At 41.8% G+C, this 27005-nt stretch overlaps 1 protein-coding gene across 1 annotated transcript; it reads right to left on the bottom strand.

The window, feature by feature from the left end:
- UBASH3A (ubiquitin associated and SH3 domain containing A) lies at window positions 1-27005 on the bottom strand. Its single transcript, XM_005488981.3, has 14 exons — window positions 26789-27005; window positions 22217-22270; window positions 20245-20431; window positions 17870-18068; window positions 16919-17088; window positions 15315-15523; window positions 14440-14566; window positions 12255-12354; window positions 11131-11253; window positions 10298-10390; window positions 8084-8228; window positions 6054-6160; window positions 5127-5233; window positions 1-4431 (listed from the first exon to the last, which is right to left on the bottom strand). Exons 1-14 carry the CDS (start codon window positions 26899-26901, stop codon window positions 4294-4296), a joined length of 1872 nt encoding a protein of 623 aa, XP_005489038.2. The 5' UTR covers window positions 26902-27005; the 3' UTR covers window positions 1-4293.

Genomic DNA, 27005 nt, shown 5'->3' with positions numbered 1-27005 from the left:
TTAATACTATATTATAACTATATTAAAGAGATACTAAAAGATATTATATTAAAGGAAAACCTGTGACTGTCTCCAGACAGTCAGGCACAGCTTTGAGTGATTGGTTAATTAATATAAACAACCATCACCAGAATCCAATTACCAAATCCCTTCAGGCAAACAATTTCCATAACACATTCCACATGTGCAAAACAAGAGGTGCAGCAAGTAGAGATAAGAATTGTTTTCTCTCCTTCTCTGAGGTCTCTCACTGCATTTCCCAGGACAAGTCCTTGGGAAGTTGTGCCTGCTGCTCTCTGTGAAGAGAGATGTGGTCACATCTAGACTGTCACCAGCATGGTGCCAAGGGAAATTGTTCCAGGGTGCTGGAGATCAGGCCCAGTGTTTCATCACCCTTGGTGTTGCACAGTTGCCACTGCTTGGAGGAGAATTTCTGCCATTCCCCAGCACCCACACAAATTACCAACAGCTCTGCTTGCTCTGCTCCCATCTCCCAGTGGAATAGGCATCCTTACAGAGCAGACAAAGCCTAGTGGTCCCTATCAGAAGGCAGATAATTACTTAACATGCAGCTAATGCAGCTTTTTTTACATCAAAAAAGCTTTTTTTTTTTTTAATGCAGCTTTTTGAAACCAAAAACCTGTCAATCAGGAAGTGGTTGGTGGGACACAGCAGCTGCAGAACCCTCCTAGAAGCTGCCAGAATCAAATGGAAAGACAAGAATAGTAAATTAAAAGTACAGAGCAAGGCAGAGCTGTGCGAAGCAGAGCTGTGCGAAGCTGTTGTACAAGCACTAAATTCCACTGACAGATGGTTTTCTCTCTTTGTGCAGGTGAATAAAGCTGCTCTGGAAATTTTTTCCCTGATAATTTGTAAGCAATACCTTAATTATTATGTATATCTGTCTGGTTTTAATTAGCTATCTCATACTGTGGCAATTTTGGTATCAATATTAATAGGCCTGGAGCCTGAGGTAGAGAGTTACCGCCAGTAGCAGTTTTTTTCTGCTTCTGAAGTGAAACAACAAGGTTGGGCCCATTAGGCTGAGATATTGTAATGATATTGCTGAAACAGGAATTACATTTTCTAGTTCTTCACTTCAGAGCAAGAAATTAATATTAAATTTTTAGCAGAACGAAGAAAAACATTTTAACAATTTCCATATCTCTACAACTCAGAATTCCACCAAAATGTATCTGAAAGTTTGAAAGTTAGTGATAAAAATGGATTAAGAGAAAGTGGAGATAGGGAAAACAGTCACATGAAATAGAGGTTATTACTTCTTCCTTGCAATTTTTAGAGCTGTCAGAAATAACACAGTGATAAAATTCCCATGCAATCTTTCTTCTCCTATCTTACATTTTTTTTTTCAATTTCTTGTCACACTGATGTCCCCCAATGCTTACCCCAGTGAGCATTTTTAGATTAATTCTATTTTCCTAATTTTTGCTACTTTTGATGAAGTATTGTGCTGCATTTCCATTATTACTGCAGCGAGATCAAAGCTTACTTGGCCTGCTAATCTTGTGGGGAGGGGATTTTTTATAAGAAAATTTTTATAAGAAAATTAGGATAATTAGTTTACTTGCTACTTTTGTCATAGTTTACTGTAAATGTGAGGAATATCTGCCCAACATAATTCCAAATTCACCTCCATTTTAACATCATCAAGTCAAGCTGAATTCATTCTTGAATAGTTTAAATTACTTTTTTCCCCTGCAGCACTGTTTGTTAGTACATGAGTGACCTCCAGTGGTATTCCTGAAAAAAATAAAAAGCCTCCTGCTTGGAATACAATCAGGGAAAGCTGAGAACAGTGCAAATCTCTAGTGTGTTACAGGTTGCTCCTGAGAACAGGACTTGTTCCTTTGGGAGATCACCAGTAAGTAAAAAAGGAGTAAAAAAATCCACTCAAATGTTTTATTCCTGACCTGGGATTTAAAATTGTGCAAAGAATAGAAATATCGGCTTCTCTGACTCAGCAAAACCATGCATTTTCCTTGCACCATTATTAATGCTGGAACAAGGGAGAAAGCTTTGGAAAAATCAGGATTAGAACATTCATAGCATGCTTTATCTCACTTTTCTGAAGAATTTGTCTCAAGTGTTTTTCCAAGCTCCTCTGCCTAAAAGTAGTCCCAAACAATACCATTTTTGATGTTCATATCCTTTCAAAGGGTATGGACGAAGCATTATTGTTTCAAAAAATTGCTGCTCTTCCTCCTCATCCCTCAATCACACCAGACTTTATTTAGCCATATAAATCTAAGGTTGTTTTCCCACAAGGGGTCACCATAGATTAGCCTCACTGCAGGTCTTCATCAAAAGAATTTATGTTTTCACATTTTAAAGTACAAAGAAAACATTCAGATTCTCAAGGCAGTACTAAAAGCATCTATTGAAGCACATAACTTTGTAATAAAATGGATCCAGTGAAGGAAAACTGCAATGGAGTAAAGCAACAACTAATTTTAGAAGTTGCATTCAAAACACCCAACCAAACAAAAAAAAAAAAAAAAAAAAAGACAAAAAAAGCCCCAAGAAACTGGAAAGTAATTTCCTATTTCTTTTGCTTACAACAAAAATAATTTGGAAGATTCCAAGGACATTTTCTTCATTTCACCTGTGTTTAGTGATTAGTCTCATGCTGTGTACACACCACATTAGGAATTCTCTCTCTCTCCCAAGCACCACATTGTACAACCAAGAAACCTTGTATGTTAAGGACATCATTTCAGCTCTGATTTTAAAAAGTGTTTAGGGTTGAGTCTGTGCTTATGGGGTCCCAGGAAGCCAAGCCACAGTTCTCTCAGCACTGCAGTGGCATCCTGCTTCCCCTGATTAAGAAAAGGTTGTGGTGACATTTGGTGTTTCTATCTTTTTCTAGGACTGCAGCTGTAGCCACCCATCCCCTGAGCTTGAGTCCTGCGCCCTTGCTCGCTAAAGAGCTCCTGTCTTAGCCCTGGGACATTTGACTTTCACTGTAAAATTGCAGCACTGCCAGAAAACTGAGAGCTCAAGCAACTCCACCAGAGCTGAAAAGTCAGAATGAATCCTTGCAGCTGCACAGCTGAGATAACAAAATCTCTACAGCCACAGATAAAGGTGCCTGTCAGACACTTCTCAGCCCCAAAAGCTGCAGTGTTGGATGGGCTCCTCTGCATGCCCCCATGGCTAATGGCATGCAGGGAGATGTCACATTGGAGCAGGTGGTGAGGAGTGAAAGTGAAAACATTTTCAGCCATGCTCTGAGAGAAATATTTTCATTTTTTCCTTTCATTGAAAGAAACATTGTACTTTCCTGGAGGCAGTTATCTGATAAGCAGAGAGGAAAAGCAGGAGGAAAATGGATAGTGGGAAGGCATGTTCCTGTTTGTGCATAAAATTTTAATTTTGTTAATTAAACACATCACATAGAGAAGAGCTGCAGAAAGCTTCCAGATGACCCATGGGGATGGTGGATCATCATTAATAAATTCAGCACAAACCAGCACAAAGCAAAGCTGCTGTGCTGCAAGTGCCACCTTGGGAGGATTTAGAGTTAAAGCTGCTCATGTCACAGTTTTGTCACCAGTACAGTAACATGGGGCATCTTTCCTTGTCCCAAAAACAGTAAAGCAACTGGTTCATTTCCCTTCAAAAAGAAATAATTTAGACCATTTTGCAATTTGCATTGCTTGAGAATTGCTGGATGAGGAGTTGATGTGATAGAAAATGGACTCCCTTCACAGAAGAGGTAAATTAAGAGTCAGTGTGGTATTTGCTCTCACAGAACTGATGGAGTGAACAGGAAACACAGTGGCTTTAGCTAGAGCTGGTTGTCTCTTCAGGTAGGAGTTGACTTTTTTCAGTCCCAATTTTTCTGTTGTCTGAAAATATCCAAGTGAATAAAGAAGGGGGGGGGGAATTCTTGCTGGATGTAGTTCAGTCTTAAACATAGAGCATTGTTTACTTCAGTGCCTCTTGGAGTGGAGTTTATAATCAGGTAGTTATATATATATATCTATATTTATTAAACATTTTTATGCTCAGGAAAGGTTAAAAGGTGCTTTTCTCACCACCATCAAAAGTGTTATTTCTCACTTGAGCCCTATCTCTCAAGTTCATTCTTCTCAGTCACCAAAATAAAAACAAAATCCAGGCCCCAAACTCAGAAGTGTTTTTCTGTGCTTTGACAGCTCAGAGAGGGCATTTCCCACCCTCTGTGTGTCTTCTGGATGAATCACTGGACTGTGATGAACCATAACCTGCCTTTGGCTCCTTTTTGACAACTGCAAAAGCAGAGATGGCCTTTTAATCTTCCATGATAGTATTTCTCCAGTTAAATGCTGCATTTGCTCCATGAGTTAATGTCTTCACTGGTGGGTTGACCATCTGCCATTTGTTCTCCTCTTTCTGTTCTTCACAGAAACACATGCCCAGGGCAGGGATCTGAGAAGGAAGTTACCAGCAGGGTCATTGCTCTGACATGAAGGGTGGGGGCCTTGCTACAGAAAAGAGCAGCCCCTGATATTCTGTTACTTCTGAAATTAACTAAAACCAGGCTGGGAGCCTGAGGGGTGAAAGCTGAACTTGTGCCACCACTCCACATTCATACCTGGGCAAGCTGTTCCTGTGCTTCACCCTCCCCTACAGTAAAGAATTTCTCCCTAATATCCACTCTAAATCTACTCCCTGTCAGTTTGAAGCCATTGGCCCCTGTCCTGTAACTCCAGGCTCTTGAGAAGTTTCTCTCCATCTTTCTTGTAGGCTCCCTTCAGGTACTGGAAGTCTGCATTTGGGTCACCCCAAAGCCTTCTTTTCCCACTTTGAAAGGAAGGAGACCAGCTCCAAGTGGAGAGGTTTCCAAATGTGCCTCTTGTCTGTAGGTGTTACATGGCACTGACTTTCCAGATGAAAATCTTCTCCAAAGACTTAGCTGCCAGTCACATACAAAGCCCTCAGAATAAAATCCTTCTCTTTACCTCCAGTGCTTTGCTAAACCTGTGTGAGACCCCCTTTGGAATGAGAGAGCTGATGTCACTGCTGCTGGCATGCTGTTACACGTCTTGCTGCATAAGCAATCTCCTTACTAAAAACACCATGAAACAACCCAAAGGCTTCCTGATGGAATAAAACTCTCTCACCTTCTGCACCATCTGGGCAAAGTCTCTGCTGTCTCTGCTGGGGAGCCCTGTGAGTGCCCGGGTGAGCGGTGCCAAGGAGGAGCCATGGCCCACGATGAGGATGACACCTGGAAAAGCAAAGAACCACGGTGAGGGAGCTGCAGCACTGCCACATTCTTCATCAGCAGATGGGGATGAGGTGGCTTTGGGGCTGTTCATCTTTGCAGACCTCTTTGATAATGTGGCAAAGTGTGTTGTGATGGGCAGAAAACATCTGGTGTGTTGAGCATGCCAATTACTGAGAGAAGGCATTTGCGAGGGAAAGAGAAAAAAGCTTTCCAGAAAAGCGTGTTATATTTTGCTGATCTACATCCTGTCTCAGACATCTTTTATGGAGAATCCTTTCCTTTGGATTTTTCCTCCTGAGAAGCTGGGAGGCCTCAGGAACAAAATGTAAACATTGATTATCTGCTGCTGTGGAATGCAACAGGTGCATCTGTGATTGGTCTCATGTGGTTGATGAAATCCTTTCTGATGAAATCCTTTCTGATGAAATCCTTTCTTCTATTCTTTTAGTATAGTTTTAATGTAATATATATCATAAAATAATAAATCAGCCTTCTGAAACATGGAGTCAGATCCTCGTCTCTTCCCTCAACCTGAGACCCCTGTGAACACCATCACAACATCCTGATGTAGAAAGACAAAGAAAAGCATATACTTTTGCAATTTAATACTCTACTGTCTCAGTTTTATTTTACTTTTTTCATTTCTATTTCAGAAATTGCATTTATGTTACTTCAGTGTAGCCCAGGGCAAGCACTGAGTCTACCTTAAGCTCTGTGCAGTACCAAAAGCTCACATTAAATGTGTTTCTGATGGCAAATCTCTACCAGTTCCTCTTATTGCAAGGGTCTGACAGAATATTCAAAGACCTGAAACTCCTACCTTTGCAGGGGCAGGCACTGATGATGTGTTTTATAACCGCAGAGCTCCTGCTGACATAGTCTTCATAACTTTCTGATGGCACCAGAGAGGAGAGTGGGAAGTTACCCCTGACAATAAAATCACAAATATATGTTAATCTAGATGAATGCACTCTCAGCAGCATTGAATGACTACACCAGAGAAAAGGCACTTAGTAAAAAGGTTTATCTACTGGCTTGGCCAGCACACTGTTACCTCTGCTTGTCTGAAGCTTCTGTCTGAGTAATTTCCATTCAATTTCATGGCTGTCTTATAGCTCATAAAGCACCAGATGCAGGGAAAACCAGGCTTCAATAAAACTTGTAGTTTGCAGTGGAGATTATTTAAAGCAGGATTTGTGCCTAAGAAAAGCTTTAAGCAATTCTGCCAGCAAGGACCACTGCCCAGACACGAGCTGCAGAGCTGCCTGGGTCTCCAACCCAAACAAAAGACAGACAATGACGAGAATGCTTTCAAGATTTGGTACCTAAGCATTAATCTCCTCAATAAACCAAGTAAATAAAAATCTATATTGAATGAAGCTTATCTGTAATGCTGGCCAAATGGATAGTAAAGACTTCCACTGCTAGAGTTTAAAAAACAGGTGTTTCCAGGGACAGAAATCACAATGCATCACTCCAAAATATCTGAGTACTTCTGCTGAGACCAGGCATTCTTTCATTTATATATCAAGGCTTTTCAGGCACCCAAAAAAACTAAGAGCCAGACCTTCACACTGCTGTTAATCAGGGGTCTGGTGGGGCTTGGGTGATGGACAGCATTTGCAGGGGTTGAATTGGTAAAACCAGACCCTGCTGTCCCACAAACTCAGTAGTAGAGTGAACCTTGCCAATGAATTTTAATGTGCTGGCACTTAATTTTATAATCTGGTTTTTCTGACACCCTTTGCTGGTGATTCTTTAAGTGATCTCACTCATTCATAACAGTTGGCACCCAAGGATATTTTAGCCTTGCCTGTGATGGGAAGAAACTGGCATTCTATGTGGAAGTTCATAGTTCATCCCCCCTGTTTTTACCTGGACCTGAGTGAGCTGTGAGGGGCCTCAACACTGTAGTTCACATTGCCTTAGAGATTAAAGATTCCCCTCTGAACCTCCCACTGCTGTGCATTTGCACAGTTTCTTTTGAGGCAAGTGATTTTGGACCAAAAGAAAAACCCTAGAGAATAGTCTGTTAGTGAAGAACCCACCAGAAAGACCTGTGCTTCAAAAAAAGAAGGATTTTGGAGACTTTATGTGGTCTGACACAAAGATACATCCTTGGCTGTAAGGAATGTGTTAAGACATGAGATGTTTCCTTTCCCCCTTTCTTGAATATGTGGGAAATCCCAGAGACAGCTGAGTGATTTCCTGGATCTGGCTGCACTGCAAACACTGAGCAGCCTGGTTTGTGAACAAGATGAGGAGTTAGATTGAATTGGAGGTTTATCATTTCCTGCCAGGCTGTGGTTTGCAAGTGCTCAGAAAAGGCATCAACCCTAACCCTGCCAAGTTATGAGGGCTCCAAAAAGTCCTTGCTGAGCACAATATTAATCTTTGAGCAACTTAAAATGATGCCAGAAACATCAATTGAAGTGAAATGCTCTTATCTTGCTTGTCCCCAAAACCTCTTGCTGCTGCCATGCAGACCCTCAGCCAAGGGCTGACTGACTTTATATAACATCACATCTCTTTGTCACTGAAAACCAGGTTATTCTTCACATTTCCAAAGTGTTTTCACATGAACCAAAGACAAAAACAAAGCTGCTGGGACCTGACATTAATGCCCATAATGTCAAGGCAGCACCAGAGGAGGGCTGGTCCCATGTACAAGACATTTGTGACAGTGCACCTATGTGCTGGTGACAGCGTATCTTATTTCTATATCCTATTTTGATCTGAATTTGATCAGAATCACCCCACCTTTGCAGTGTTTGCAATGATTTATGACACATAAAAGGACAAGATATCTCAGGGAAAAAACCCACAGCTTTATCAGCCAGACACAATTACCTGTAACTTGTGTCTATGTCATAAGATGCCTCCACCAGTTCTGCCACAGTCATGAATTTAGGAATTGCTCTGCTTGCTTCCCACTTGGTCCATTCAAACAGTGCTGGTTCCACCCTGATTCTGACTTTTTGATTTAATTTAAGCCCTGCAAGAACAATAAATACATCTTAGGAGAAAGGTACACTTGAAGTGCTACATTCAGGCTATACATTCTGCCGTGTTTGCTGTTGTACTTTCATTAATGAAAATGAATTACTTATTATCAACCAACTGATTAAAGGAAGCCACCATTATATTCTTGTATGACTAACATAAAGTGACTGCAAATTATTATCACCATCATTATCATAATTATAATTTTTGAAGCTGTCCTGTGATGCTCTGCTAGAGGGAAAAAACTCAGTTTTGCAATGTTGCAATCTGGATAAACTTCAGACAGGAAATATTTTTAACATTTTTTTATAGCATTTTGCTCCTCAGTGGGGCAGTAAAGTGTTCTAATTGTCCAGAATTAGAAATGGAATTCTCTTGTCAAAAGAAACATTATTTTTTGAGTTTTCCCAAGAGTGGTTAGTGACTGGCAATGAATGCATTCTGATGTAAACATGGTAATGAACTGTGAACTTGCTGAAAGGATCAGGAGATGAAAGAAGAGAGGGAGAGAAAAGGAAGGGAAAGATGTTCTGCCCTATGATGGATTAAAATAGTTTGGTTTGCAAAAGGAAGCATGGAAGCAGTCTTCCCTGATTCACAATCAGATCCTTCAGAGCTCTGGAAAGATCTGGAAAGATATTTTCTGGAAGAGGTGGCTGCAATGATTTGACGAGCAGCTACTAATATTGAATTCCAGCAGATATGAAATACCTCTGTTTTATATAACATTAGATTCCATTCTAACTAGGAAGGCCCAGAGTTATGCTGATATATCCCACAGAATGCACAAACACCAGCAGGTTTGTTTCTAACTAGGAAGGCCCAAAGTTACTGGGATATATCCCACAGCCAAAGTTACTGGGATATATCCCACAGAATGCACACACACACCAGAAGGTCCATTCTAACTAGGAAAGCCCAGTTATTCTGATATATCCCACAGAATGCATACACACACCAGCAGGTTTGTTTCTAACTAGGATGGTCCAGAGTTATTCTGATAAATCCCACAGAATGCACACATACCAGCAGGTCCATTTTAACTTGGAAAGCCCAGAGTTACTCTGATCTATCCCACAGAATGCACACACACACCAGCAGGTTTGTTTCTATCTAGGAAAGACCAGAGTTACTCTGATATATCCCACAGAATGCACACACACACCAGCAGGTTTGTTTCTAACTAGGAAGGCCCAAAGTTACTGGGATATATCCCACAGCCAAAGTTACTGGGATATATCCCACAGAATGCACACACACACCAGAAGGTCCATTCTAACTAGGAAAGCCCAGTTATTCTGATATATCCCACAGAATGCATACACACACCAGCAGGTTTGTTTCTAACTAGGATGGTCCAGAGTTATTCTGATAAATCCCACAGAATGCACACATACCAGCAGGTCCATTTTAACTTGGAAAGCCCAGAGTTACTCTGATCTATCCCACAGAATGCACACACACACCAGCAGGTTTGTTTCTATCTAGGAAAGACCAGAGTTACTCTGATATATCCCACAGAATGCACACACACACCAGCAGGTTTGTTTCTAACTAGGAAAGCCCAGAGTTACTCTGATATATCTCACAGAATACACACACACCAGCAGGTTTGTTTCTAACTAGAAAAGCCCAGAGTTACTCTGATATATTCCACAGATTGCACACACACCAGGAGGTCCATTCTCACTAGAGAAGCCCAGAGTTACTCTGATATATCCCACAGAATGCACACACACACCAGCAGGTTTGTTTCTAACTAGGAAAGCCCAGAGTTACTCTGATATATCCCACAGAATGCACACACACCAGCAGGTTTGTTTCTAACTAGGAAAGCCCAGAGTTACTCTGATATATCCCACAGAATGCACACACACCAGCAGGTTTGTTGCTGCCTGCATTGCAAACAGTCAAAACCACCTCGTGTTGCCTGAGAAAAGAAAACCACAACAACCACAAAGTTGTGCATCTCCCTTAATTACTGATGTCAGAGGCTTCAGAGAGGTTTGGTGGAGATGTTTGCAGTGTGGCAGAGGCACCTGGCAGGTTTTGCTGCCTTACCCTGCAGTACATGCTGAGCTGTCTGCACGCAGCGCAGGGCAGGGGACGAGTACACGGAACTGACGGTCACCTCCTGCTCCAGCAGAGCTTCCCCTGGATGGCAACAGCAAAGTGTGACAGCTGAGAAATTACTACAAAACACTTTCTGCAAAAAAAAACACCTCAGAGCTTTGTAATGTCATCAACATGGGATATGTTGGCAGTCCCTGTCTGTTAATTTTTCCCACTATCTGCTGATTGAGCTCATTAGAAAGCTCATTCTGGTGGAAACATCAATTCCAAAATGAGTGTTGGAAAGATAATTACAGAAGATTCACCCCAAATCTGCAAACAGTAGTTATAGGCATGTGGCTGTCTCCATAAATCTGAACCATCAGAGACAAGCAATTACAGCAGAACCAGCACTGTGTCAGTCATGCCTCTTGCTCAGGGAGCACAAACAACTTCATCTGGTGAGTAAATTGAGTCAGCCTAACCCACACCACCCATCCTCTCCTGACCACCGAGCTGCTTCCTCTGGCCAGCTCCTTCACCCCTCACTGTCCACTCAGGGACAACTGCACAAGGCATTCATCCCTTGCAGACAAGCAGCAGGGCACAGGGAGTGTTCTGGTTCCTCCAGGAACTGGCAGAGGGGGTCCCAAAGACAAGTAACCAGCTGTGTTCTCTGTTTTACTATTCAAGAAATTATTGCAGTTGTTTCCCACAGAGAATTGTGGGAATTGAGTGCTGGCAGGAAATTTTTCTGCTGCAATGCCAGCATGAGCTTTGGCAGATGATGACAGCCTGCTTCCCAAACCCTTACATTTGCAGGAGGATAATATCCAGCTTACCTATAAGCCTTGACTGGAAAATACCACAGCAAGATAAAGGAGGATCACATTCAAACTGCTTCATGCTGTCTTTCTGCCTCGGCAGGGAGGAGGGGAGGTTCAGATCTGCTCTGTAATATTTCCCTGAAACAAGGCAGGACATTTTGCTGTGGCACAAGGGAGGCAGCAGCTCTGTTGTGTTTGTTTTACAGACTGTCAGTGTCTCACTGATGAACAACAGCCACTGCTATTACCTTAAAGGGAGCATGTTTTAAGGTCACAACACTGGCTTGGGAAATTATCTGTCCTAAGAGAACAGCCCCTCTTCTTCCAGCTCAAAAGGAGCAAATGGGGAGGAGGAGAGGAAGAACAGGAAATCAGGAGAATTTGGCTTTGTGGGACTCAAGAGAAACAAAAATTGACTCCCTATCTATATTCTTTTACAGTTGCCAAAATGACCAAAAAAACCCCTATTTCCACTGAATCAAAATGAAAACTATTGATTACACAGCTATATGGTATCACTCTCCTTATCTGCTGTGAATTCCATGTCTTAAAGATGGGAAGTCTCCAGCATAGCAAGGCAGACTTTCAGCACAAACCTCTCACTCATGAACTCCCACCTTCTTTTTCCCTTCTTTCCTCCTGACACACATTTCCCTGTTTTGGGTCAGTTTCCTTCACCTGAAAACATACCTTTTTCTTTTTCTTTTTTGAGAGAGAGGAAATTCAAATTTTAATTTAGGTCAGTGCTGACATTTTATTTCCACCACAGATTGCGCAGGTTGGACTAGTGACATAGTGTGACTCTGATCAAGAGCCCACAATTCTGACTCAGGCCCAGAAAGGTGGAGGGGTCTGACAAGAACCACATAATGAAAGGTTATGAGGGTGCTCCGGTGATTTGTTCATGTTCAGTGAGACAAACTTCCAGCAGCAGCACAAGAGCTTTCTTTATCTGAATTTAGAGAGCATAAACATGAAGGACTTTAGGACACTGTGACCTGGTTCTGTGCAGGTTGAAGCAGTGCTGTGCCTGACTTTCACTGTTACCATTTACACAATGATTGAATCCCTTCTACCCATTACTGGGCTTAATTGGGTTTGGCCCTGGTTTTTGAAGATCCTCCTGTTCCCTTACTCACCATCTGCAGTCAGGCACTGCTGAAGCCAAGATTTGCCAAAGACCTGATCCACTCTTTCCCCATGGCTCATCACCAGCACCCCTCTCCTCAGGGCAGCGTTCTGGGAAAAGGGAGTTTCAGAAGGATGTTATCTACAACCTGCAGGAAAAGCCTGGATTCCTAGAGAAGAGACAGCAGAATAGATGCCTGTCCTTAGGACAGTGATAAGCCTGACTGGTTCTCCACTAAAGGCAAATGAAAGATAATCATAAAATCATTAAAGTTGGAAAAGACCTTTGGGATTTTTGAGTCCAGACTTTGACTGACCAGCACGTTGTAACTCAAGCACAGCACTGAGTGCCACATCCAGATGTTTCTTGTACACTTCCAGGTTTGGTGACTCAACGCCTCCCTGGGAAGTCTGTTCAATGCTTCACCACCCTTTCAGTGGAAAAATTTTTCCTGATATCCATCCTGAACCTGCCCTGGTGTGGCTTAAGGCCTCTTGCTCTTGTCCTGTCAAAGGTCACATCTCTGACCCTCACGGGCTGCAGGTTTTAATTCTGTGTTAGCACAAGTGAAAGGCAGTGCTGGCAACAGGTCTCGTAACCTCAGTGTGGGAAGGAATCATAACTTTAATTTATATCATATAGGTGATATAAACAAAAATCAGAAAATTAGCTAAGATCTGACTGGTAATGCTTTTTTCTGCAATAGGACCAACACCAAGCTTCTCCTTCTTTTCCTAGTGAAAATACTACTTCTACATTTTCATAACTGTGTGGCCAAATCAGCCCAGATCTGTGAACCCAGATCTCCTACAAGGCCACTTTTTTTACTCAGACTGCATGGAATTACAAATAAATTTGAAGTAGTTTGGGGTTAGTGTACAATGCACATTAAATACAAATGAGAAGAAGGAGAAACAGGCCAAAGGTTTTAAAACTTTAAAACAGTGTTACTGCTGCAGCACTGAATTAAGTGCTCTGCATCTTCTGCAACAGAGAAGGGAGCTCTTAAGAAGTTGTTTTAGGTTGATATTCATACATTCTGTTAAATATTTGCAATTCTGCCATGAAAAACCCATTAACTGCCACAAGATCAGAGTATAAACCCAAGGTTTTGTGGTCTTCCTCTTCTCCTTGAGAGGAACCCAGAGGCCAGGGAAACTTAGACTGGAGATGTGCACTTCTGCAAAACACATTTCTCAGGCCCAGCCTTGGCTCTGCCCCAGATCTGACCTGGATAAGAGAGGCCCAGAGCCAGAGAAAGGACGTGTGACTTGTTCAGAAAGTTCTTACAGTCACATATATGGTGTCCTGGAGGCCCCAGGATGGAAACTCCCTCAAGGTGCCCTCAGTTTCTCTGATGTTAGCACAAACTAGCCCAGGGTTATTGCCCAGCATAGCAGCAAGAGAGGCTGTGGGGCCAGCAAGCTAAAGGGGTTTCTGAGGCATGTCTGTGCTGAAAATGCATTTTGGCATCTCTGACAGAGCCAAAAAGACAACTCAGGTGCAAATGTGTTGTAGGAAAAAAAACCAGAGTCCTTACTTGTTTTTCTCTTCCTACCAGAAGAAATGGGAAAAATTGATAGCTGTTGATTTGGATCTGGGTGAAAAATGTGATCCTACCAGTGCTGCTAACCACTCCAGCTATCTGTTCTGTGCTGTTATCTGCACTAGCTACACAGTTAAAAATAAAGAAGAAAATTGAACATTTAAATGTCATCTGAGGCCATGGAAACCTCCAAGACAACATCCATAGAATCCAGATGTAAGAGCAGTGAGCCTAATTCTGATTTATTTACTCTGCCTGAAGCCACGTGGAGGTCAGGGGAGGTTGTGTCTGTGTCTCACCTATCAGACTTGTCTCCATACCCACTGAGGCTGGGCTCAGAGAAACCTGAGCAGAGAACTCATGTGTTGTGCTACTCTGACAGGAGCAGGGAAAGATTTATGAAAGACACCTGCGATATACATCATCTACAGTACAGAAAAAATGTACGAGGTATGATACAAAACAGTATGAGCGTGTATGTATATATGAATGTACAATATAATAAGTAAAACTGTGTGTATAAATGTACAACAAAAATGAAAATATGAGGGAGGAAAAGGAAGATACTACAAAATTTACTAAATGCCATTAATTAGTAGCATATTTGCCAAAGCACGTGGCAAAGATGAGAAATGGAAAAAACAATTACCTGAAGAGAAACAACATTGGTTACACTCCTTGACATACTGAGATTATGGGCTTCCCCATTTGGCTTTACATTGAGTTCCTTTTCTATTTTGGTGAGGGATCTTGAAGCTGTGTCAAAAACATATTCCCTGTAGAAAAAGCAGAAGCAACACACAGGCAGACAAATAGAAGAGACTTTTGAGTCATGATGTTATTTACAGGATCAGCAAGTCATGATTCGTGCTCCATTGAATATTTTTTGCACACTTGCAATCCAGCTCATCACTTTGTTGTTCATTTAAAATATGCCCCATAAAAATGAGGTTAAAATATGAGGAACTGATGGTGTATATTGGGTGTAACCCTGCCAAAGTGGGACCTTCAAGCAGGAAATAACTACCTGGTGGCCTCCTCCCTTTCTCCGAGACATCAAGAAGTACACCAAAACTTCCCAGCTTAGAAAAATCAGCTCTAATCTGCAAATAGCATCAGCTGTGCTGCAGAATGAAGTGCAGGAAGCCAGACAGGTGCCTTCTGATGCAGGGCACATCAACAAGATAAGGGTGGTGCCAAGGTGGTGGAGCAACATTTGTGTGGTTTCATTTCAAGCTAACTTTACAAGCCCTTGAAATGAGGAGAAAAAAAAGAAGAGAGCAGAGAGCCAGGCTGAAGGCTGAGCCTACCCTGGCAGAATGTGCTCTTTCAAAATTCATTAGGGCGTTCAGGTTCTTCAGGAGTGATCAGGGGTCATCCCCGGAGCAGCTGAACTTACGAACTCTGTGTGCCTGCAGGTTTGCGTCCTTTCTCTTTTCTCTCAGATGTCCCAGCATCCCACCCAGACCCTCAGGATTCCCAGCAAGGAGGAGCTGCCAAGGAAAGGCATAGCCATACAATTACCTGTGCTTGACCCAGGTGTCTGACTCGTGGGCTCTCTCAGTGTAGTTCTCGGGCAGGAAGCCCCTGCAGCCGGTGCGGTGTGAGGTGCCGATCACCCAGCCCTCACCTGCCTCGCTCTGCTGCCTCGGATCCACATAGATCAAATCCCCAGCGTTGATCATCAGCTCATCAATGTTCTGGGGCTTGTACTGGAAGAGGGCCCTGAGCCTCTGCGGGGACACACAGCAGGGTCAGGGTGTGCCCTGGGCTGTAGCAGCTCAGGGGATGGCTGTTCGTCTATCCTGGATGCAGAACCAGCTCTGTTTGCCACTCTGCACCTGCTCTGCATGGGCACTTTGGCAGAGGAAAAGTGTGGGGGTTTTGGAAAGAATTTGAGATGGAACCTCTCAAATTTTTTAGTTGATGTGATTTATTTTTCCTCTATACAGGCAGGAAGGGTGAGTTTGGCTCATATCTTTACTTCATAGTTCAGAAGATTACAAGACCTCTACTTACAAGACCTTTTAAGGATTTGTTGACCAATAAAACACTGCCAGCAAGGATATTTATATTTTTGACCCAATCCTTAAATATTTTGTCTTACAGACCCATGCTACAGTATAAGCTTTCTTAGCCAATCATATTATTGGCTAAGAAATCACACAAACCTACAGTACTGCATTCTAAACTTCTTGTTTTCCTCTGTAACTACTTTTATTTTTCTATATCTTACACTCTAAAACTCTAAACTTTCCTCAGCTTAACATATCTCTGCTTTAAACCATAAAGCCACATTCTCGCTTCTAGCACCTAAGTTTGGAAGCCTTTTCCAAGATCTCAGATAAAATTCTGTGCTTAATTCTTTGGCTTCCAGGCCGGAAGTTCAGAGAATTCCCTGCATTTCAGATTCCAACAGAAAAGGAAGAACAACCACACTTAGAAAAGGTTTAAAAGCAGGCACTTGGTTTTCACAAAAATACATTTTTTCTTCTCTAACTGCTTTTATTTGAAAGCAAAAATAGATATGACCTGTTTTTGCGATTTCTTGCAGCTCTCCTGAGTGTGACTAAAATCCAACACGAGACTTGTGACAAAGTGATTTACTGCTCTGACAAAAAGCTGTTGAGCATTCTGTAAATTTAAATTTGGAAATGAGAACTGAAAGAATGTTGACTGGTTTCAACTAAGAGTCTGCTAAAATCATCAATGAGACCTGACCCCTGCTCACAGCAGCTGCAGTTTTCATCATGGCTGGAACAATCAAGAAAACTAATTTTGCTGAAGGGAATTTTGCTGCAAAACTGTGAACTGGCAAATCCTAGAGAATATTAAAGAATGATGATTTCTTGTCTCTTGTTTTCTCATGTCATGGTAAAATTAGGTTTTTTCCCTGGGGTTTGGAGTTATAGTTTGAGACATACAGGTCAAGCAATCTGCCAAAATAAAGGTATTATCTACTGATTCAGGAGTGCAGTTTTTTCAGCCCAAAATGGCACTGGAAACAACCATGCTCTTTGAAACACTGGGCTGAGCAAGCAGAGATTTTCTTAAGGATGGAAAAGGCAAGGTGACTGTAGCTAAGAAAATGAAAGGCTCAGGAGATGAAATAAATCTGATTCCAGTACCTGGTAGTGCACAAAGCGCATGTCCCGTGAATAGAGAGCAGCCACCCACTGGCAGGGCTCCCCTGGGTTAATGCACTTGGCCAGCTGTTCCAAAGTCTTCTGGTGGTGAGGATAAAACCTGTGAGCCAGGGTAAGGTGGAACTGCTTCAAGGAGGGCTTCACGTGGCAGTCTAGGGGTGAAACAATCACAGCACAACATAGGAACAAAGGTCATTTAATGCTTCTCTTGTTTTATCCTACATAATCTGCATGATGTAGGAAATATCACAGTAATGAGTGGTAGAGCAGATCTACTGAGTAATGGTTTTGAAGGATGTCATGGTTTTAATCACGCCAAAATCATTCAAAAATGTGGACTGGATTCGCTTCCTGGCTTCATCTGTGAGGAAAAGAAATGATCATGGTTGGATTTCCTCTCCCAGCCTGAGGTGCACTGAACTTATTTCTCCCAGACAAAGCTGTGGTGGGGCTGTGCCACTTCAGTCTACACTGGTGATGCAGTTTCCCTTGGAAAACAGGTATTGGGCCCTGTTCCTAGGGATGCAGCCAGGCCATTTACAAACTTTACAACATTTGTATATTCTAAAATAAATAAAATATTTTGCTGAAGTCTTCTCCAATAACTTTCCTCTTCTGAGTTTGAGCTGGGGCACAGCACCATGAGGGTGGAGATCTGGGATGTGTTATGTCCCGACCCATCTCAGATATCCTGATCAATCACCTGCCAAGTGGCACACAGGATCATTTCAGCTTCTAGGCAAAACTGCTGTGTCTTCAAAGAATAAATCATGCTCCTCTGGCTACTCTGCTTGCAAATCTGTTGGAGCAAAGGCTGTTTGCTGGTAGGAAAACATCATCTAAGCTCCCCTGGAGACGCAGGGAATGTTTTCAGTACTGTGGCTACACATTTGTGCTACCACCCTCCCATTTTCCCTCTGGTGTTGGTCCTACCTGCCAGGGCTGAAGCCTCTGTTGAGAATGCCACAGCAAAGTCTTTGAGGATGTTTGCCTGGCCGTCATCAATGAAGAAGCCCAGGTAGCTGGGAGATGCATGTAGTGTTAGGAAAATGGATGGTGGAAAGATCTGGCAAAAGCTGTCACCCACTTTCTTTAGGACATCATACAAGAATTCCACTTTCTGGTCTTCACACTGAAAGAAAACAGAGGAGGAGCAGGCTTCACCCACCAGCTCACAGCCAGGGTTGTAACCTCTGTCACACAGCACTGCCAGAAAACTGTGGGGCTGTAAACTTCCTGAGAAACACAAAATACCCAGGAATTTGCCTGAAATCCCTGACGTTGAACCCAGCAGTATTTGGCAGCTGGATCAGCACAGTGTCCTGGTTCTATAACAGGAGATGGAGCCTTCAACCCAAGGTTTATCCAGCTTGGGTAGGAAAAAGCCAAAATATTTTACCATCTGTCAGGTGTGCAGGAACCAGTCTGAAATGAGATAGGGATCATGATTTCCTTCTTCAATTCTAAGCAGGAATTTGTGTTATTGTTATCCTACAGTCCCTGAGATGTGCAACGTGAGGGTTGCAATGCAGTCATCTCTTCCAGACAGGCCTTTAAACTTAATGCCTCCCAAGAGCGTGGATTATTCATTATTAATGAATGGTTTTTGTTCTGTATAATTGTGTTTAATGGTCACAGAGCACCACTCAGTATTTTGGAACAAAACAGTCTTATTTTCACTGTCTCTACTCTTGGCATGGTTGTGATGACCCACCTTTAGTAGGAAGGAAGCACTTAATGGTTTAACATAAAAGCATGATCAACAAAGTAATTTTTGTCTAGCTGCTCTAGCCCAAGCCTGTTTCAGCACATCCCAGACACAGCTGATGTTCATGTGATGCACCATCAACATGCTAAAACTGGATCCCAGGAGTCTCCAGAGTTTTTCCAGACCAGTCCAGTGCTGGACTGAACATCACAAAAGATTTCATAAAATCTTCAGCTTCAGTAAAAAGAGTAAAATTTGGGACAGGTCACCATAGCAATGACCTGTTAATGGGGCTCTCTAGAGAAGGCAAATATTTTCCTGAGATTCCCACAGGCTTGTACCAAAGCTGTCTGCATCCTAGGATAACACTGTCCCTGCTGCACAGCTGGCTGATGGCAGACACTGCTGCCCTGGATGGGGAGGTTAATCATGCTAAATCCATGCAGCAATGGAAGTAAATGGAGCACATGGAAGCCTGACAGCAGCTGGACTGCACAGGGCTGGTCTAGATGGATCTACTAAAATGGCCCTGGAAAAAACCATGTTCTTTGAAACACTGTGCTGAGCAGGCAGAGATTTTCTTAAAGATGGATAAAACAAGATGACTGAGCAAAGAAAATGAAAGGCTCAGGAAATTAAATAAATCTGATTCCAGTACCTGCTGCTAGCTACCCTGAAACATCCCACTCAAACAACAACTGTGACCCAAACATTCAGCATCACTCAGAGAGTAAGCATCACTCAGACATTAATCATCACTCAGACATTAAGCATTGTTGGGGAAGATGAAACAGGAAAGCCTTATAATATGATTGCCTGGCAAAAGATTTTGAGAATATAGAAACTATAAGCGAGATTGAAATGAAAGCAAGCTTTGAGATCCCTTAGTTACTGAACAACTGGAAAACAATGGTGTGGCTGGACTGAAGGTGATCCCCTTTTGACAAAACAATTCCCTCTGCTTGCAGACAGCTCCAAGGGTCAGAGCAGACCCTACCACCTTGGCAGAAGGGGTCCAAAGAGGAGTTTTTAGGGTTTAAAATGTAACACAGTATGGTAATGTAATGATTCTTATAGGCTGTATGGAATTGCTATAGGATTTGTGTATTGTACTAGATTGGTTAGTGAGAATCAGAATATTCAACACAGAAGAAGATTTATGGTATTGTAATGGGAACTTTGCTCTCTTACCCCATTTACTTTCTTATGCTTTTGCTCTCTTACTCTTTTACTCTCTTACCCTCTCATCCTCTCCACCCTGCTCTTCTTTCAGGCCTCCTCTGAGCTGTGGCTGGCAGCTCCCAGCAGGGCCCTGGACGTGGGCCCTTTGCAATAAACCACAAGTTCCATGACCTGGCTGCAGAGATCTCTCATCTCCATCCATCCCGACCATCCTACCCCTGACACGCCTACAAAACATCTCTCAGACACTCACCATCACTTTAAGACATTAAGCTTTACTCAGACATTGAGCAACGTGCCTTCACCTGGGTCATGTAATTTGATCACCAACAAGTTCTGGTGTCAGACAACAGCAGGTGGCCCAGTTTCACCAAATATCACCCAGCTGAAACCCGACCTTGCACTGTCCTTGCCTCACCGTGAAGAAGTCGCAGAGGGTGACGTGTGGGAAGACCTCGTGGGCTCTGTTCTTGCCGCACTGGCGCTTGCTTTCCCTCCAGAAGTCCTGCAGGCGGCTGTGCAGGCGGCCCCGGGGGCACAAGTACAGGGCATATTCCTGGGGGATGGGGTCATCCAGGGAGGGGTCATTGCAGTGGGAATGCAGCCTGAAATCAAGAGTGTAATGCTGAGAGTGAATGTGTGCACCGCTCTGGTTTCCTGTGGCCGAAGGCCTCTATTGTCACAAACATGTTTTATGAAAAATCCTCTTGCTGGGATCTTTTACTCCTGAGAAGCTGAGAGGCCTCAGAAAGGAAATGTAAACATTGATTATCTGCTGCTGTGGAATGCAGCAGGTGCATCTTTTATTGGTCTCATGTGGTTGTTTCTAATTAATGGCCAATCACAGTCAGCTGGCTTGGACTCTCTGGTCAGTCACAAGATTTTATTATCATTCCATTCCTTTCCTTTCAAGCCTTCTGATGAAATCCTTTCTTCTATTCTTTTAGTATAGTTTTAATATATCATTTTATTTAAATATAATATATATCATAAAATAATAAATCAGCCTTCTGAAACATGGAGTCAAGATTCTCATCTCTTCCCTTGTCCTGGGGACCCTCAAACACTCAAACATTTGGTGACCCCAAGTGAGGAACATTACCACACTCTATAACAGAGATAACAAAAAGGAAATACAGTTTTATTTTCTTTCAAATTAAAAGCTGAAGTTACAGCTCAATTTTTTTCTCTGTAGCATTAAATAACTGAGAATTTTTTCTACTTATTTTTTGACTACTTTACATTTTATCATGTGCCTTTACTTTTGTCAGTGTCTGCCAGCTGTGCAGCAGGGACAGTGTTATCCTAGGATGCAGACAGCTTTGGTACAAGTCTGTGGGAATCTCAGGAAAATAAGAGAAAACAAAAAATAACTTGTTTGGGGTTTTTTCCCCCTTTTTCATGACTGGGAAGAGAGAGCTGGAGGAGGAAGAAGGCAATGGGTGGAACACATTGAAGAGTGACAAAATTAAAACCAGTTGAAGATTAAAAAATCACTCAGAATGAGCCTTTTTATTCAGCCCTAAGAAAAGCCAGCAAGGCAAATCAGAAACACACAAGGAAAGGTCAGAAATTTATATGCCATGTAATGATATAATTCACCACGTCTTTCATGTGATGTATGTTTGTCTTTGCAGCTGTTGGATTGGGAATGGATGCTGGGAAGTGTGGCAGCATCCCTGAAAAAAATTATTTTGAAAGAATATGCCATTCTCAAATGCATCCTCTGGCTTTTTACAAAAGAAAAGAAAATAGAAGAAAAAAGAAAAAAAAAAAAACTGAACCAAGGGAAAAAAAGTAAAAGAAAGTGCAAGGAAAGACTATATTTAACGTGAAGGTGAATTAAAACAACAATAAAAAAATCAGTTATCAGCACATGAATGACTCTGTAAGAGTCTTGGTAAAGAAACTTTGTGGCATTTAAAACTGAGAAGTGATTTAAATTGTAAGAATACCTCCCTCTAACCATCAGCCTTTTACCTTAATTTGTGGTGGGCCTTTCTGCTCCCCTTCAGCTGTTGTTTCTGCATATGTTTCTAAGTGCAGTCATGGGTTTACAAAAATTTTCCCTCTTTCCTTGCTCCTTTCTCTCAGGAGACTTAAAGCTGAGGAGGATTTTCTGACCAAACCAGCTGGTCCTGTCAACTTACTCATTAATAACAGTAGCTGCTTGCTTTTAATTTACCTGGACCTTCTGCAAGTTTCCTTGTGTCCCAGAATAAGTACAAATATAAATATTTCTCTGAAATAAATGGGAAAAAATTCTCAAATTCGGGTTTGTTTTTTTTTATGGCACCTAACTTCAAATTCAGCAACAGGATGAGCACATCAACAAGGATTTTTAAGCAGCTTTTATGTGAAGGCACACCTTAGGAATCACAGGTACTTACCATTTTACTGCATCTTCTACTGTCTTTTGTCCTGTAGCAACCAAGGCTTTTTGCCTAGAAAAAGCACAAAATTGGTTCCTCAGAATTCCTGAAAGAAAGCTTTTATGAAGTAAAGGCATTCAGTGACTGTGATCATCAAGTCTATTTTCCAGCACAGGCAGGACATTTAGCAAGAAGGCTTTTGCTAGCAAATGTTATTGTTCTTGAAGCCTTCCAAACAGCTTTTTCCTCACTGCAGGTCTTTAACTCCTTGAAGATTGGTAACCTGTCCTCCCCACCTTCGTTTGTGTTCTGGAGGGGTTTCCTTAGCAGCCTCACTGACTATATGAATTTCCTTGGGGTTAGATGAACCATCCATCCAAGCACTGTAAGAACAAGGTTTTCTTGGTTCATAGCAAAAAGGGACTGATTTGAGATGCCAGGGCCAAGCCCATACATTAAAACTAAGCAAAATGATACTGGGGTTTGGAATCTGGATTGAGAACCCGCCCAGAGCCAGCAGAGAGCCAGATCTAAGCCAGCAACTCAGAAATGAGGGACAAAATCTCTCATTTCTCCCTGTTAATGCAACTTCCGTTCTCTGGGGTAGGATTTGGTTTCCTTTTCTAACTAGAGCTTTCAAAAAGCCAGCTACGTGTTTCACATGAGCAAATCTTTGTGCCTAAATACTGGGTAATGGGTGTAAGATTCCAGTGTTCAAGCAGCAGCTGCATTCATGAGCCCCATTTCCACCCCTGAAAGCCACCTAAAAACTTTTCAGAAGAAACATCAAGAGGATGTAGAGACTGAGGACACTGGAAGAATGGAAGAAAACGACTGAATTTCTTGGCATCTGCTGATGTCTTTCCTTCTTTTTTGAGGCCATCTTTTCTGGCCACTGGCTTCTGAAGGCATTGAGTTGTGTTGTCTCCTCCCATTTTTGTTCCTCATCCATCCCCATGACAGACCATCACCCATCAGCACTGTGTGCACTGAGCTGCAGGACTCAGGCTCATCCTTTTGTTCCCTCCCAGTCTTCTGTCCTCTCCTCAGTGTAAAAACCACACTTGGGCTTGTTAATAGCATTTATATGCAGCCACTGCTGGCTCTTCAGTGGGGACCAACAGGGATGAGGACAAACATGAGCCTTTCCACTCAAACTTTACCTTCTACTTCTCCTCTGAGCCCTCCTTCTGTCCCTCTCCTCACACAGCTTTTCCTACTGTGCTGTCAGATTAAGCCTTTGTCTAACCCAAAGATGGGGCAACTGAGAGGTGTTTTAAAAACTTCTGTTCCATTTTCAGTCTCATGTGAAGGGTGAGACAATACAGATGTTATAATTCATGGCATCACAATCAGAAGCCGACTATTTCCTACTTACAATACATCACAAGTGTTTCTTGGCCTATCAGCTTTGGCCACACCATGCTGTAAATGCCTTAAAGCCAATCATCGAAAATTACCCCTCGTGGGTCCTACTCCAATGCATCTTTCATAGTTCTATTTCTCTAAAACATCTAGTCTTATTTGCAAGGCCATCCTTTGAAACTTGTTTCTAGCTCCATTTCTCTCTCAATAATGTCCATCCTATTCCATGGCATTTCTCAGTCAGCATTTATCTCAAAGTTTGCATGCAGATGCACACTTTGTGAACCTTCTGTCAGGCTCTGAGGATGCTCTACAAATCCATTTCTCACCCTATGCCTTGTGGAAGTGTCGATGGCAGCGGTGCCAGGGTCCAGAACCACTCCCTGCACCTCCAAGGGAGTTTTACCATTTCATGCCATGCTGCTCTCCCACCTGGGCACAAGCTCTGAAGCTAAATCCGAGCTTGGCTTCAGCTTTTCTTTACAATGAGACCTTCAAAATTATCTGTAATAAGACAAGTGAGACCTGAGGCCCTGAACTGCCATCCTCCTCAGTCTCATCTCATTGTTCCCTCGTGCTCCTCTCCATACCTGTCCCACCTTTTGTCTTATCACATATGAGGATGTGATTTCCAGCAGGACATGATTTCCAGCAAGGTTTATAGAGCCCTTAGCACTAGGGATGTTTCTAATCCTACACTTCCAAGATGAGAAGTCAAAATTGAAAAATAATGCGAAGAATATATCTGCATATACCAATTTATCTCGGATAGAGAGAAGAATAAACCATTGAGAATCTGTAATGAAAGTAGACTAAAAGTACATCTACAGTGAGAATAAGCTGGCTCTTCTCTAAAACAGAAACTGCTGGCACAATTTCTTGTGGAAATTTTTTGATCTTAGGCTAGGCTTGACCCTCACATATTTGAGTTTTGTTCATTGGGGAAATGCTGCTTTGGCCTGTTGGTTCTACATGATGGAAAATTTTGTAATACTTCCACCCCACCTCATATTTTTCAGACCAGGACATCTCAAAAGAAACTTTTCAGTACTTTCATTCATGGTTTAATCGAGGGACAACAGAGACAGCTAAAAGGTTTTTAAAAATGCAACCAAAATTTTGAAGCTCTCAAGGTCAATAATAGGTAATCCAATTTTTTTAAAATTGCTTTTTGATATTTTGTTATCTTACATCAATTTGCACAGTATTTCTGCTGCTGCTTCTTGATTTTGAACTGGGAAGGACAAAGTCATCTCAGTAACAGCAGAAAGCGTTTTGAAGGGGATTGGAAAAGCATCACATTAAACAGAAAAAATTCAAAAAGTGGACATTACTTTGACCTGACCAAAGTTACAGTATTAATAAAGAAATTATCAGCCATATTTTCAGCTAAAATTCCATTGTGCATCACTGGGAACAAGGGACTCACAGTTCTCTTGTGAGCTGTGCCCATCGTGTCTGATACTGATTGCTGCCACAGCTGTTCCCAAAAAACAACACAGCACTCACAAATGGAGCCTCTTCCACTCATTTAATTTTTATTCAAAAGGTAGAGGGGTACTGCTCTTCTTTCTAAAATATTTTTATGAGGGGTTCTTCGATATTTAAATAATAAGATTTATTTTTTGAACAGTTTGGATGAAAATGTCTCTACTTGCCATCCAGAAATTGGAAAATTCTCCCCAAAACGTGCCTGTCCAACATGAGAGATGTTTGGGGAAGGAATGACCTGCATTTTTCTTTTCCATTAACTTGTTTGCCTGCCACCAGTCACTCTACCATCCATTGGAGTTGCCAGGAATAGAGCCTCATTCTTTACTATGACATTTTCTAGGCAGGACATGATTTTTGGAACAAGATCCTGATTCAAGACAGAAAGAAAAATTGACAGACTTAGGGGGCATCTTAATGAGAAAAACCAGTTTCCAGTGACACCGTTCAGCAGGAAATTTTTGCCAGGCCTGAAAAAAGCCTTTGGCTAGAAATTATACCCATGCTTAATTCCCTTATAATAAGAGTAATAAGCATAAAAAAATGAAAGAGCATATATCCCAAGAACAAACAATGGTCAGCTTCTCAACTCATTGAGAAGCCTCTCAAAACTCAGGATGTGGAAGGGTTTGCACCTTTAGATTTACAGCATTTTAAAATATTCGATATTGAACAGATTGCTCAAATTGCTGTGTGGGCAATATCACTATATATGAGAATATATCATATATCATACTATTTATTTAGATTTACACAGTATTTTAGATTTACAGTATTTTAAAATATTGGGTATTGAGCGGATTGGTTTTGTTGTGTGGGCAATACCACTATATATGAGAAAATATATACATATATATATGTGTATATATATATATAAGAATATATATCATACTATAGATTTATATTTACACAGTATTTTTGATTTACACAGTATTTTAAAATATTGGATATTGAGCAGATTGGTTTTGCTGCACGGGCAATACACATTATATATGAGAATATATATATGGGAATACATATCACACAATAGATTTATATTTACACAGTATTTTAGATTTACACAGTATTTTAAAATATTGGAAATTAAGCAGATCATTTTTGCTGGGTGAGCAATACACACTATATATGTGAATATATATATGATTATATATATCAAAATATAGATTTAGATTCACACAGTATTTTAAAATATTGAATATTGAGCAGATTGGGCTTGCTGTGTGGGTATACACATATATGAGAATATAGGAGAATAGATATGATATTATAGATTTAGATTTACACAGCATTTTAGATTTACACAGTATTTCAAAATATTGGGTATTGAGCGGATTGGTTTTGCTATGTGGGCAATACACACTAAATATGAAAAAATATACATATATATATATATATATATATATGAGAATATATATCACACACCATACTATAGATTTAGATTTACACAGTATTTTAGATTTACACAGTATTTTAAAATATTGAATACTGAGCGGATTGGTTTTACTGTGTGGGTAATACACACCATATATGAGATATATAACATTCTATATATGAGAATTTCACATATGAAATTCAGAGCAAGACAGGCCTGATCCCTGCTTGGGGACATGATCCCCAGGAGCAGCCCAATCTCCTGACCAAGAAACCCAGGCTGCCTGTATGGGGATGTTATGGCAAACCCCTCATATGTTGGATAAATCCCCCAGAGCCAGGGCAGCTGAGCACGGTACTCACGCGAGATGAGCTGGGAATCCTTTGGCCAGGAGAGGCTCCAGGAGGGCAGAGGTGCCCCTGCCCCGGGGCTTGTTGGACACCTTTGAGTACAGCTGTGCCTCGGCCACCGCCATCTCCTGCCTGTCCTGCCCTCCCTGTGTGCTCTGACACACTGGGAGGAGGGCGTGAAGGAGAGAGGGAGCGAGGCAGAAAATGAAACAGAGAGAAGGAGGCAGAT

This window comes from Zonotrichia albicollis, chromosome 2 (genome assembly GCF_047830755.1).
Source record: "Zonotrichia albicollis isolate bZonAlb1 chromosome 2, bZonAlb1.hap1, whole genome shotgun sequence".
NCBI lineage: Eukaryota > Metazoa > Chordata > Aves > Passeriformes > Passerellidae > Zonotrichia > Zonotrichia albicollis.
Note: the sequence above shows the minus strand (reverse complement) of the source record. Positions and strands in the feature narration are given on the sequence as shown.

Coding starts and splice junctions, on each gene's coding strand:
- UBASH3A (XM_005488981.3), bottom strand. CDS start 26,901: ATGGCGGTGGCCGAGGCACAGCTGTACTCAAAGGTGTCCAACAAGCCC. Junction 5,234..6,053: donor CAGTGCCTGCCCCTGCAAAG/GTAGGAGTTTCA, acceptor TTGCTTTTCCAG/GTGTCATCCTCATCGTGGGC. Junction 4,432..5,126: donor TTGCCCAGATGGTGCAGAAG/GTGAGAGAGTTT, acceptor CTTCCTTCTCAG/ATCCCTGCCCTGGGCATGTG.